The 12,886-nt window shown below is 38.1% G+C and overlaps 1 protein-coding gene across 3 annotated transcripts in view; it reads right to left on the reverse strand.

The window, feature by feature from the left end:
- The window catches only part of trpv1 (transient receptor potential cation channel, subfamily V, member 1), an 89,687-nt gene that overhangs the window by 36,298 nt on the left and 40,503 nt on the right, over nt 1-12,886 (reverse strand). For all 3 annotated transcript variants that reach the window (XM_039756846.1, XM_039756843.1, XM_039756844.1), the window contains exons 4-8: nt 9,851-10,003; nt 9,223-9,360; nt 7,242-7,540; nt 5,835-6,011; nt 2,750-2,905 (exon numbers count right to left, since the gene is read on the reverse strand). In XM_039756846.1, the coding sequence (XP_039612780.1) occupies nt 2,750-2,905; nt 5,835-6,011; nt 7,242-7,540; nt 9,223-9,360; nt 9,851-10,003 (923 nt within the window). The remainder of the gene's footprint in view (nt 1-2,749; nt 2,906-5,834; nt 6,012-7,241; nt 7,541-9,222; nt 9,361-9,850; nt 10,004-12,886) is intronic.

The raw sequence follows: 12,886 nt of genomic DNA on the forward strand, positions 1-12,886 counted from the left end.
GAGCTGTAAGTGAAGAGCAAGGTGATTTCAGCTGGATATGGAGGGCATGGAAAGGAGGTACTGGGCACTGGGATCTCAGGATAATAATAACAATAATACATTTTATTTATATAGCACCTTTCCCATGCTCAAGGCATGGTATACGGGGTATACAGTATATAGCATTGTACAAACCAAATAAATAAAGAAGATTAAGACAGTAAATTCAGAGAAAAGCCTAACAGACAACATAATTGATGGTCTAGCACACAAACACAGCCTACCGGTTACATGAGCATCTTGACAGAGAGGTACACTGAGAGAAGGGTAATAAACTCAGGTAGAGCTAAAAGCCTTTGTGAACAGATGAGTTTTGAGTTGTTTGTTAAAAGAATTCATGGAGTCCACTGACCTGATTAATTTCAGTAGGTCATTCCAGAGTCTGGGCGCTATACAGATGAAGGCCCTGTCAACCATGGAGTGCAGGTTAGTGTGGGGCACAACAAGATTGCCAGAGTCAGAGGAACTTAGTGGGTGGACAGGCACATGGTGATGGAGAAGGTCACTGATGTTTTTGGTGCGAGGTTATTTAAGGCTTTGTAGGTTATTAGTAGAATTTTATATTCAATTCTGTAAGACACAGGGAGCCAGTGAAGATGGAGCAGGATGCTCACTGCTGCTGGTTTGAGTAAGGACTCTTGCAGCTGAGTTTTGAGTAAGCTGGAGCTGTGATATAAGATTAGAAGGGGCACCTGCCAGCAACGAGTTACAATAATCGATGCGGGATGTGATAAAAGCATGGACAAGTTTCTCAGCATTAGAAAAGGAGAGGAAGGAGCGAACATGGGATATGTTACGGAGCTGAAAGTAAGAAAGTTTCTTAAAGTGATTTATGTGAACGGAATAAGAGAGGGAGGAATCAAAAATGACACCAAGATTCTTTGCAGTGGAGGCAGGTCTGATGAGATCACCGCCAAGACGGACTGGGAAGGAGCTCAAGTTGCACTTTAGTCCCAATTTGCAGGAGTTCAGTTTTGTTGCAGTTTAATTTTAAAGAGTTCTGCTCCATCCAGGTATTAATTTCACTGAGGCAGGTTGTGAGCTGAGAAAGCTCTGATGAAGTTCCACTTTTAACATTGAAGTAGAGTTGAGTATCATCTGCATAAAGATGATAACCCAGTCCATAGCTATGAATAATATGGCCAAGGGGAAGCATATAAATACAGAAGAGAAGAGGGCCGAGGACCTCACAAGCTCTGAGTAACTCCTTGTGTGACTGGCACTGAGCTGGATCTGCTGTTGCCAAGACTAACAAACTCTTGCCTATCGGTCAGATAGGACTTGAACCACTGGAGGGCAGTGCCAGTGATACCCAGCATGTTCTCCATTCTGGACAGTAGAATGTCATGTCTGACAGTGTCAAATGCTGCACTGAGGTCTAACAGAATAAATATGCTGGTTTGTCCAGTCTGCTGCCATAAGCAAATCATTGCTTACCCGAAGAAGAGCAGTTTCACGCTGTGCTGTGCCCTGAAACCATCAAATTATTACTGGATAAGTAGTTGGTGAGCTGGGAGGCTACAACACACTCAAGAACTTTTGACAGAAAAGGTAAGTGGGAAATAGGCAGGAAATTGTTAAGGTTGTCAGCATCAAGACCAGACTTTTTTAACATTGGGGTTACAGAAGCGATTTTAAAAGTGAGCGGTGGACTGATGTTAGATGAGTCATAGGGACGCACCAGAAAAGGAAAACTAAGAAGTGACAAAAATTAGAGAAGTTATATCTAATTCAATTAATAGACATTTTTGCTTTCTTTAGGTATATATTTAAAAATATTAGATTGATTAAATATTTCCATGTTTAATTGATTTTTGAACAATATTGTATATACGAATAAATTGTGTATTTTTTAAGATTTTAATTAAATTTCTTTTCAGTTTTGCATGTAAATGTGGTGTGATGGAAATATTCTAATTAAAATATTTTTTATTGTGTTTATGAATGCAAATAAAAATAATTAATGTTGCAGTCCTACATAATATCCCCACCCATCCATTCATGCCCACCAGGGCCTAATCTTAGCGCATCAGGAGAAAGGCTTTAATCAAACTCAAACTCAAAAACATTTTGTTTTTTAACAGGCAAAAGTAATACACAACATTGGAGAATAAATGAGAAAAGGCTGTACCACAGATCAAAAAGCATGTAGTCACCAGCTAAAAAAGGCAGTGACAACATGATTTGGTTGCAACATGAGTCTCACTTTTTGAATTCTTTTTGGGAATGGGGGGTCTTGGTGGAGTCTTGATTATAAAAACAGAGTTGACCTTCATATCAGCTTGATGGTGAACCAAAGTCCAGCAAAGAAAAGCACCTAAACTGATATGAATGAGAGATTTCAGTTCTTGATTTTTAATTTACAAACTTTTCTGAAAATGCGTTTTCACTTAGTCATAATGGGTTATTGAATGTAGATTGATGGGCAAGAATGGCAAATGTATCCACATTATATTGAATCTACAACACAGTAAAGTGTGCAGAAAGGAACAAGTTCTGAATAATTCCAAAATCCACCATATTTACTAATGACACATTCATATCTATTTCACTCCTAAAATCAGTATAATTATCTTTTTTTTTTTTTTTACAATCTTTACACTTGTTTAATTCCAATTTTTTTTTCATTGTCAATAGATTACTTCCTGAGAAAAACACCCTTGTGAGCTGCTCTATCGTGACAACGGCAAGTAAGTACAAGAGTTTTTACCTTCCCCTCCTTTCTGTAATAGGCAATCATGGTGAATGTGATCAGGTATATCAGGTAGAAAAAAAAATTTGTGAAGAAAATTTTGCTGACAAATTTTTTCCATTTGTCTTCCAGCACTTTATTCAGTGGTTCTATGCACAGCAGCTCATGCCGATTCTATACAAGAAATAAATGAAAGACACAAGGTAGTTATCAAGAAATCTCGATTAATTTCTTCACTTCTAGTTGATACCATCACATTTAAGAAATCAAATACCCTTTCAAGTCTTGTATACATTACTGCACAGATAAACCAAAGGATGTGGATATTCTATTCAAATAACGTTTCTCTTGACCAGCCTTATGGGTCATCTAGACACAGTTTCAGGGCCATATCAGAAAAAATGAAGAACAGGAATGCCTTGCAAAAGAAGAAGTACAGGAGCAGGTGTAACCAGGTCATGGAGAGCATTTGTGCCTCAGTATAAACATGCAGTGGCATGGAAAGGTTTGGGCACCCTTGCTTAAAATGTCTGTTACTATAGATAGTTAAGTGAGCAAAAGATGAACTGATCACCAAAAGGCATAAAGATGACACATTTCTTTGCAGCATGTTATGCAATATTAGTGTATTGTTTTTGCTTTGAACAATTGTACAGTGAAAAAAGGAAAAGTGCACCATGCAAAATTTTGGGTACCCCAGTGCATTTGAGGTCTCGGATAACTTTTACTAAGATCTCAGACCTTAATTAGTTCATTAGGGCTATGTCTTGTTCACAGTCCTCATTAGGGAACCCCAGATGATGCAAAGTGCACAGCTCTGTAAATTCTCTGACTCATCAAATCTTGTCGCAACAATCAGCAGCCATGAGCTCCTCTAAGCAGCTGCCTAGAACTCTGAAAAATAAAATAATTTATGCTCACAAAGTAGAAGATAACAAAGGGTTTTCAGGTAACTGTTTCCTCAATTTGTAATGTTATTAGGGAAAGACAGTTAACACGAATGTTGGAGGTCAAGTTGAGGTCTGGAAGACCAAGAAAACTTTCTGAAAGAACTGCTTGTTGGAATGCTAGAATGGCAAATAAAAACCTCCATTTGACTGCAAAAGACCTTCAGGAAGATTTAGCAGCCTTTGGAGTGGTGGTGCACTGGTCTACTGTGCATTGGCACCTAAACAAATATGACCATCATAGTAGAGTCAGCAGAAATAAACCTTTCCTGCATCATAGCCGTAAAAGTCAGTGCTTGAAGTTTACAAATGAACATCTAAACAAGCCTGATGCATCTTGGAAACAAGTCCTGTGGACTGATGAAGTCAAAATAGAACGTTTTGGCCACAATGTGCAAAGGTATGTTTGGAGAAAAAAAGGGTGCTGAATTCCAGGAAAAGAACATCTCTCCAACTACTAAACATAGGGGTGGATTGATCATTCTTTGGACTTGTGTTGCAGTCAGTGGCACAGGGAACATGTCATTGGTATGGAGAAGAATGGATTCAAATTAACACCAGCAAGTTCTGGAAGCAAACATAACACTATCTGTAAAAAAGTTGAAGTTTAAAAGGTTGGGTCCTACAAGATAATGATCAAAAACTACAATGGAATCCCTCAAGAGGCACAAGCTGACCATTTTGCCATGGACCTCATGGTACCCCCACCTAAACATCATTGCAAATCTGTGGATAGAGCTCAAAAGAGCAGTGCATGCAAGAAACCCCAAGATTATTGCAGAATTAGAATGCTTTTGATGGAAACAAAAATATAATCTTGCTTGAAATATTAAACAAATATGTCATCTTTAACTGTATGCCTTTGGATGATCGGTTCATCTTCAGCTCACTTAACTATTCGCAGTACCATACAGTTTAATCAAATTAACCCAAACTCCAGACAGTGACAAGCAAACTAACCCAAACTGCCACTGTAGCTCTAATACTGACAAGAGAGAGCCTTGGATTCAGGAATCTGGTTTGCGTTTGCGGCCACAGGGAGGCAGCAGTGTATACAAACCTTTAGATTGACTGGTTGTATGTTGTGATATGACAAGTCAATTCATACTGTAAGTAACGGAATCATCACTAAGTCTAATTAATTAGAATACTCTGTTTAATGGTTGAGGATAAATTGAATTCACTAAGCAAACTTGAAGTTGTAATGCTATTCGTCAATCAATTCATCCATTTTCCAATCTGCTTATCCAGTTCAGGGTCATAGCAAGCCTGTGTCTATCTCAGTAAAACCGAGCACAAAACCTAAGGAGAACACCAGTCTTTCTCAGAAGCAAGCTACACACTCACAGCTCAGTTTAGAATCACATTTTTTAAAACTCTAAATAAACTAACAGAGACATTGTCATAACAAAGATCACAGCTACATATTTTACACCTATTTTGAAATTCCACTTTTAATTCAGGGTCATGGATGGCAGAGCCTGTCTTAGCAACACCAAGCATAGAGCAGATTGGTACCTGGACGAGATCCATCAAAGGGCTCATTCTATACACAAACCCACACTACACCAATTTAGAGACGGGAATAATCTGCACTGTTTGAAATGTGGGAAGAAAAGTCACACAGACACAGGGAGAACATTTAAACTGATCACAGGTAGTAACTGGGCTGGGATTCAAATTCAGGACTCTCTTAGACAGCAGTGTTAAGCAATGTGTTGCCACACCACCTCAGAACAAGAATATTATTACCAAACCAAAACAGCAAAAAAAATCACAAAGTAACCAATAATACTCATCCTAAACCTTAAACAGCTTCTTATTTTGAAAATGAAATATACTGGTTTAACCTTCTTCTTGAATAAACTAGTTCAGACAATTCGATTCCACTGCAGATGTACTTAAATACAAAGTGACATTGCTTGACAATATGTGCCTGTATGCTGCATGATGATGCTCATGACCAAGGTGATATTTCATTGTATGAACGTTAAAAAGTCATTAGAGTGCATCACCTACCAGCAAAATGTAAACAAGGGAGGAACACAGTAACATTTTTATGATACCAATGAATGAGAACTACTGAAAACAGAACAGCAAATGCTAAGCCATCAGCAGATCCTGACATTACGTGACATATCTCCTGCACAGCTTACCGGGATTTCACTGCCATATACAAGGATTTCCAAAACAGAGTTTTTCTCATAAGAATCAATGGAGTCGATGTCGTAGAGGCAGGAATGTACTGGGCCATAAACCCATTCTGTAAACTTCCGGGACAGGTGTCTGCAGTCTTTTTCTGGAAATTCTCGTCCAATAATGTGCTTAAAAATCTGGAAAAGGCAACAATTTCACATTAGTCATCATCGTATCTTTCAAAGAGGACTGCCAAGATTTATGTGGGCATTCATGTTTGCCCCACTCTGAAAAAGAGAGCCACACTTTAGTGTGTGGTCAGTCACTGAGATTTCATCATGTAGATTGCCTAAGTAGCTGCTTATGTCCTGTTTAATAGGAGAGTGTTTCTGGTGTCTTCCCAAACCCGGAATGATACTATGAAACCCATGAGAGGGGTGCTAATAGGGAGAACATACACTAGCAAAGAAAAAGCCAGTCAGGAACAATTCAAATGCTGTTGGTCTCTAGGCTTTTCATTCTTGCTTTAATACATCCCTGAGCTCTAAGTGGCCTTTGCAAAGCAAGCAAGGCTGACCTTCTCTCTGTACTGAGTAGTTGGTTGTTGGCTTCCTGTTGTTCTCCCGGTCTTTGATGGGTCATTTGCTTATCCCAAGGCACCATCCTGTCACTTGTGACTCCAGTCACTAATTACCAGAGAAGTGACCCTCCAAACTTATTTTGTTATTTCTTCTATAGTGTGGGTGGAGTGGTGGTTATGAGACTAGGGATCTGCTCCAACAATCGGAAGGTTGCTGGTTTAAATCCCATAAATGCCAGAAGTGACTCTTCTCCGTTGGGCCCTTGAGCAAGGCCTATAACTTGCAATTGCTCCATGCTGAGTATGTGTTAATCTGCATCCAGCCCAGTAAGTGGGCCCTGCAGGGAAAACTTGGGGGTTGGTGGCAGAATTGGCACTCCAGCTACTATAAAAAACAAAATTACACTATTTCATTCCATCTGAACTTGTGTGATGCTGAGGTGTCACCTGTTGCATGGCTGCACTCGGGTCCTAATCTAGGATCCTGAGGTGTTTTGTGTGGTGGGTTCAGCAACATGCTGTATCAGCGCATACTCCTAACCTCATCTATAGTAAGCAGATCACACATGCAATTGGCTGCCCTTGCCTCCCACTTTCACCTGATCCCCCATTACGTTTGCATTAAGTTTGTGTAATGTGCTACCAGTAGGTTTAAGGTTGGTTCCTGCCTTGCTCAGTGCTGTGGGTGTAGGCAGTGACCTCCAGTGACTCTGAACTCAAAAGTAGGATATAAAATGAATGCATAGATAGCAATACAAAAGTGGACTATTGTAAATGTCTGTGGAGGATTTGACTGCTCATCTTGTAAAAATGTTTCTTAGTATTAATAACTGGGCACTATGCTCACCTCCAGCTTGCCTGTCTTTGCTGCCAGTTTCAAAGGGGTGAGCTTGCGATTGTTTGTGATGCTCTCCAGCTTGATTTTTGGATAAAGTTGATTCCCTTTCCGCAGTATCTCATCATACATTATGGTGACAAACTTGGTGTTGACCGACGTGTTGTCAGCTACTGTGACCAGAGCATGCAGCACTGTATTTCCAATGGAGTCGGTGGCATCAACCTTAGCTTTCTCGTAGGGGTTCTTCATAAGAAATTTCACAATGTCCATCTGGTTGGTGCAGGCAGCCAGTGCCAAGGGGAGCTCACCTGAAAAAAGATGTGTATAGCAAAACCATTTAGGCTTGTGGTAACCATTTAACTTCCTTTCTAGTTTCTCTACTGGATGAAACTGAATCTGTCCATTCTCAGGCTTCTAACACACTCTTACTAAATATCTCAAGCCTGTGAGGGGGCATCGGCAAATGGTGACATTTCGATTATAACAGAGTCACCGCAGCTACCCCAGTGAAATTTTAGTTTGAGTTTCAGTCCCAATAAACAGGGAAATAACAACAAATTCTCTTTACTAAAATGCAGTTAATTACAAAAACAGGCTGATTTTTATTTGATGTTTCACTCTCCTGTAAATAAATCATAATTAAACATTAAAAAAGCTTATATAGTCTTTCGCTTCTTCCAACATACTCTTAACCTTAACAGATTCACTAATCCTCAGAACGTATTTATAAACGTTGATGTAACATAGACGCTATATGTGAAGTATTCAGATCTATAGCATTTAGGAAGCTCAATTCACCTGCTTAGCAAGCAATGCAGGCGACAAACAAAAACACAATCCGCAAAAATGCATTTTAACTCGTAACTGATCCAAGAACACTGAGAAATTTCCACAAAAGTTTCTCTGAAAACAAAAAAGGTTGCTGTTTTTATTCCTGCTTTTAGTACTTCAGTACTAAACAGAGTTGGTGTAAACCAGATGAATGGATGCTTATGCTGCTCCAACATGTTGCATTTGCTATAAATTAGTGGTTTGTGTAAATCTGACCTCTGGAAGTTTGCAGCATTTAGGCACAAGCTAAGTAGGGGCAAATGTAAAAAAAAATCCTTTTGCCCAAAAGTGAGGGACTGTTCAGTTGAAAGAGTTATGCCCCCTGCGGTAGCAGGCCTGCAATACTCTCATGTAGCTTTTGACCACACCCCTTTTGCCTGGTCTTCTATTGCTGGGAGAAGGAATAGGGGGCACACACACACCACTCATCAGCCATTGAGATGAATATTTAACAATGGCCTTCTTTTCCTTCAAGTTTGCATTACAGTTTTTGATTAATAAATATATAACATTCACGTTTTACTCATGCCCATATACTTTATAAGGTTCAGAGCACCGGAGGGGACATGGTGTAAATTTTTTTGGGCTTGTTGATCTAAATGGTCAAAAGAGAGCGGAGAGGAGAGGAGAGGAGAGACTATTGTTATTGGCACAGTTTGCTGTGCCTATGATGAAATGAATGATACTGAATACTGTTCTGCAAGACATCATTCCTCTTGAATATCTAATCTTTGGATTTGCCTCTTCTTTGTTAATTCGCTTAAATCGCTGCCCAAAGTAAACATCTTGTCTTCCCTTAGACAGGAACAGTGGCTGGGCTTGAAATTGGGCCTTGTAGATTACAGAGTAGCCTTTTCTGCCAATGTACCAAGGGAGCTCCTCTGTAGCACATCTTAATAAACTGAGTCCCTGAGTTTGTGGCCATGTGATGAAATGAAATAGAGATAACAGAGGTTTCTTGCTGGTGACAAATCTTCTTTGGCTTCAAAACCTTGATCAAACAAGCAAGCAGTGAGAAATCTCCTGAAAGTGGATCATATCACTGGAACGGTGGCAGTTTTCATACCTTTGGCTCAAGTCAAATATGACTCAGAAAATCCAATTATTGCATCATTCAGGGTCATTTGGCTCCATTTTGTTCATCAGAATGTCTGCTTACCAAAATAGAATCCATTTCCTTCATTTAACTGAAAGAACTTCCCACTGGCTCTTGCATTTACGTCTGCTCCCTTCTGGACAAGCATCTCGACATAGTGTCTATTTCTTCTTTCAATAGCAACATGAAGGGCAGATTGTCCTAGAAAGACCAAACAGACAATGAAATATTAAAATGGACTCATAATTTAAAAAGACAGAAAATATTTGGGAGAAGAGAAACAGGTAAGATGTTGTCCCACCCATAAAAAGAATGTTCAAGAGTCCAACTAAGCGCTGATCAAACATTCATGGAAGGTGAACAATTGGCCATATGCAAAAATAATTCTTTGAAAAAATACTGAACAAGATAATACTTTTAGAACTCTTATGTTCATCACAATATTTAAAATTCTATGTTTGCACCTTGGCAGAGAATTCCCTGTAGAGCCAATATTTAAGGTAATGCCTTCTTATGCTCCTGAAAGTGTTCTTCCAAGATTTTCTGCATCATTTTACAACTTACGATGAACAATTTAGAACTGTTAGAAGAAGTAAATTGTTACTTATTTCCATTTTAGTGCAAGCTTGTAACATGACATATTTAATAATCCAGTCACCAAAAAGCACACAAGTACATATAATGTTCTCACCTTTGTAATAACTGTCAGTGTATGCAGCATTAACAAAATCCTTTAGGTAACCTCCTTTTTCTGCAATGTCCAGGAGCACATCAATCGTATCATTCTGCCCATCTTTTAAATTTAGAAGTGCCTTCAGTAAACAAGTTTTACCATTTACAGGATCTGAGGAAAAAAAAACAAACCCACTAGGTTATCTGGACTACTTATAAATGACGTCTTTGAATAAGAGACACTTCAGACTGTCTCTTGATCAAATTCACAGAGCAAAAAGCTGCCAGTGTGTAATGAAGGGGCTACTGACTGTCCTGGTCATACTCTAACATTGTACAGCAAATTCAACTTTTAATGAATCTGTTTCATAGACCTCTCAACTGGGTTTTTACTAAAATAGGCTAATAGGTTTTTAATCCAAGTTAGTCCAAGAGTATAATCAAGAGATGAAAGCACTTTTCCATAATGGACAAATTGTCCAAACACCCGCTATTCCTCCATGTATCACATGTTAAATAACACTTGCCACAAACCAGCAAAAATAAAGAAATTAATAATAATATCACTTGAAGCAGAAATTACATAATTTTAAACAAAAAGAAGTTTATTACCATGGATTGTGCACCACGTGGCACAAACCGTCACAACCAGCAGACACTTCAAAATAAAGATAAATCAAGTACTGAGATGCACAGTATATGTTTTCTGAGTCACCAAGGTTTCAGCAGACACATGGAGAAAAGATGCAGCAAAAAAGCATTGGCCTTATCATTAGCCTACAAAATGAAGTAAATTATCAAGATCGTGGGGTTGAAATATTTGCTCTCTCTTGCCCTACATGTACCTTCAACTTTGTTCCTTGGCATTCGTGTGTGTCTGAACCTCTCTTGACCGATGCCTCCTCTTTCACGCATGTTCCCATAGTGCCTTTTTCTCAGACAATGTCATTTCAAGGTGCCTTGCTCATCTCCTGTCCTCTTTCATACTTCACAACTTTTAAGGAGACTCTCAGAGTGCCTCCTATGCCTTTTCTTCTACTTATGTGTCTCACACTTCCTTTTTTGATCACATCACCAAAACCAAACTGACCAATCACATCAAAGCCAACCTGACCAATCAGATTATTCTCAGGGACTGGTAATGCAGACGTTAGTGTTTTATTATATAGTAAACTAGCAGAATACTCGCGCTTCGCAGCGGAGAAGTAGAGTGTTAAAGAAGTTATGAAAAAGAAAAGGAAAAATTTTAAAAATAACGTAACATGATTGTTAATGTAATTGAGTAATTGTTTTGTCATTGATATGAGTGTTGCTGTCATATATATATATATATATCTATATATATATATATATATATACACACACACACATATAAACATTTATACATAGACATATATACATATAAACATATCTACATATACACATATCCACACATACACATATCTATAGATATATACATATACACATCTACATATATATAAATATATATAAACATACTAATACATACATACAGATAAATAAACTGTACATATATATACACACACACACACACACACATTATATTATATATATAAGCAAAATACCCGCGCTTTGCAGCAGAGAAGTAGTGTGTTAAAGAAGTAATGAAAAAGAAAAGGAAACATTTTGAAAATAACGTAACATGATTGTCAATGTTATTGTTTTGTCACTGTTATCTATATATATCTATATCTATATCTCTATATCTATATATATATCTCTATATCTCTCTCTATATCTATCTATCTATCTATCTATCTATATCTATCTATATATATATATCTCCTTTGGGGTGCGAGCAGCTGTTGCTGGAGGTGCCAGAATCCATCGAGGAAGAAAAATGAAAAACATTTGTTGTACAAAATCTTAATTTATCTATCCATTCCTAAAAAATTAAATGGGCAGGCTATTTCGTATCAGTGCAATATGCTGCTTGTTAAAACAGATGACTCCTGCTCTTATGTGCACTTACTGTAGTGCTGCGTGGGTATTATGAAGTATTGTATCTGTTCAAGTTCTATTTAAATTTTAAATATAAGTAGTTTTTATTTAGTCGACAGAAATATGTTTGGTAGGAATAAAAGGTAAATTTAGTCAGCATTGCATAAATTTTTCTTCACCATAGAAATTTAAAGAGTAAATTCAACTTACATTCCTACCAAAGATATTTCTGTCGACTAAATAGAACCTACTTATATCCAAATTCGAGCTATTGAGCTGTCGCCTGCCTGCCTGGATATGTCACCCTCGCTTCGCTCTTACTTTTTTACCGTTCATGTAATCATGGCTAGTTGCGAAAAAATTAGAACATGGAAGGAGGATTACACCGAGTATGGCTTTACCAAAATAATTATTGATGGGGAATAAAATATCCATTACAGTATTCATAAAGCTTCAATTGGTGATCTTTTTTTCTGCGTTAACCTCATATTTTTTCATACTTCTTCTCAAACCAAGGGGGTGCGAGGGTAAAATGAATCGGGAAGCGCTGATTTATATATATTGAATATACTGAAATAGTTTCACTGTCAAATAATGCGAACAATACGCGGCACATGTTTTGCCCTAATTCTGGGCTCATCAGGCGTACACACTGACTGCACCCCGTCTTGGGAATCGAACCTCGGACGTCCGCACTAGAGGCAAAGCCTCTCATGTTGCACCACGGCGCGTGTTTCGTTTATTTGACAGTATGTAGATTGGGGTGTGTGGCTGCTCGAGTTTTGCAGGGCAGGAGACGCCACTTTTTGCAGATACGTTCACGTGATCAAAAGTCTCTGCGCTCTTTGGAGGTCATTCATATATATATATATATATATATATATATATATATATATATATATATATATATATAAACTGGTCAGCCATTGGCCTCGCTCACTGAGTGCAAGGGAAAAAAATAAAATGTAGTCTATAAACTATTAAACAGTAAAACATTAACGTTTTAAGAAGTAAAGATACACTGAGCACCAATGGAGTGGTTTCGGGTAAGCTACATTTTAAGCCGGTATAACATAACAGGTAAGTAGTACTAACA

Source organism: Polypterus senegalus, chromosome 6 (assembly GCF_016835505.1).
Source record: "Polypterus senegalus isolate Bchr_013 chromosome 6, ASM1683550v1, whole genome shotgun sequence".
Taxonomy (NCBI): domain Eukaryota; kingdom Metazoa; phylum Chordata; class Cladistia; order Polypteriformes; family Polypteridae; genus Polypterus; species Polypterus senegalus.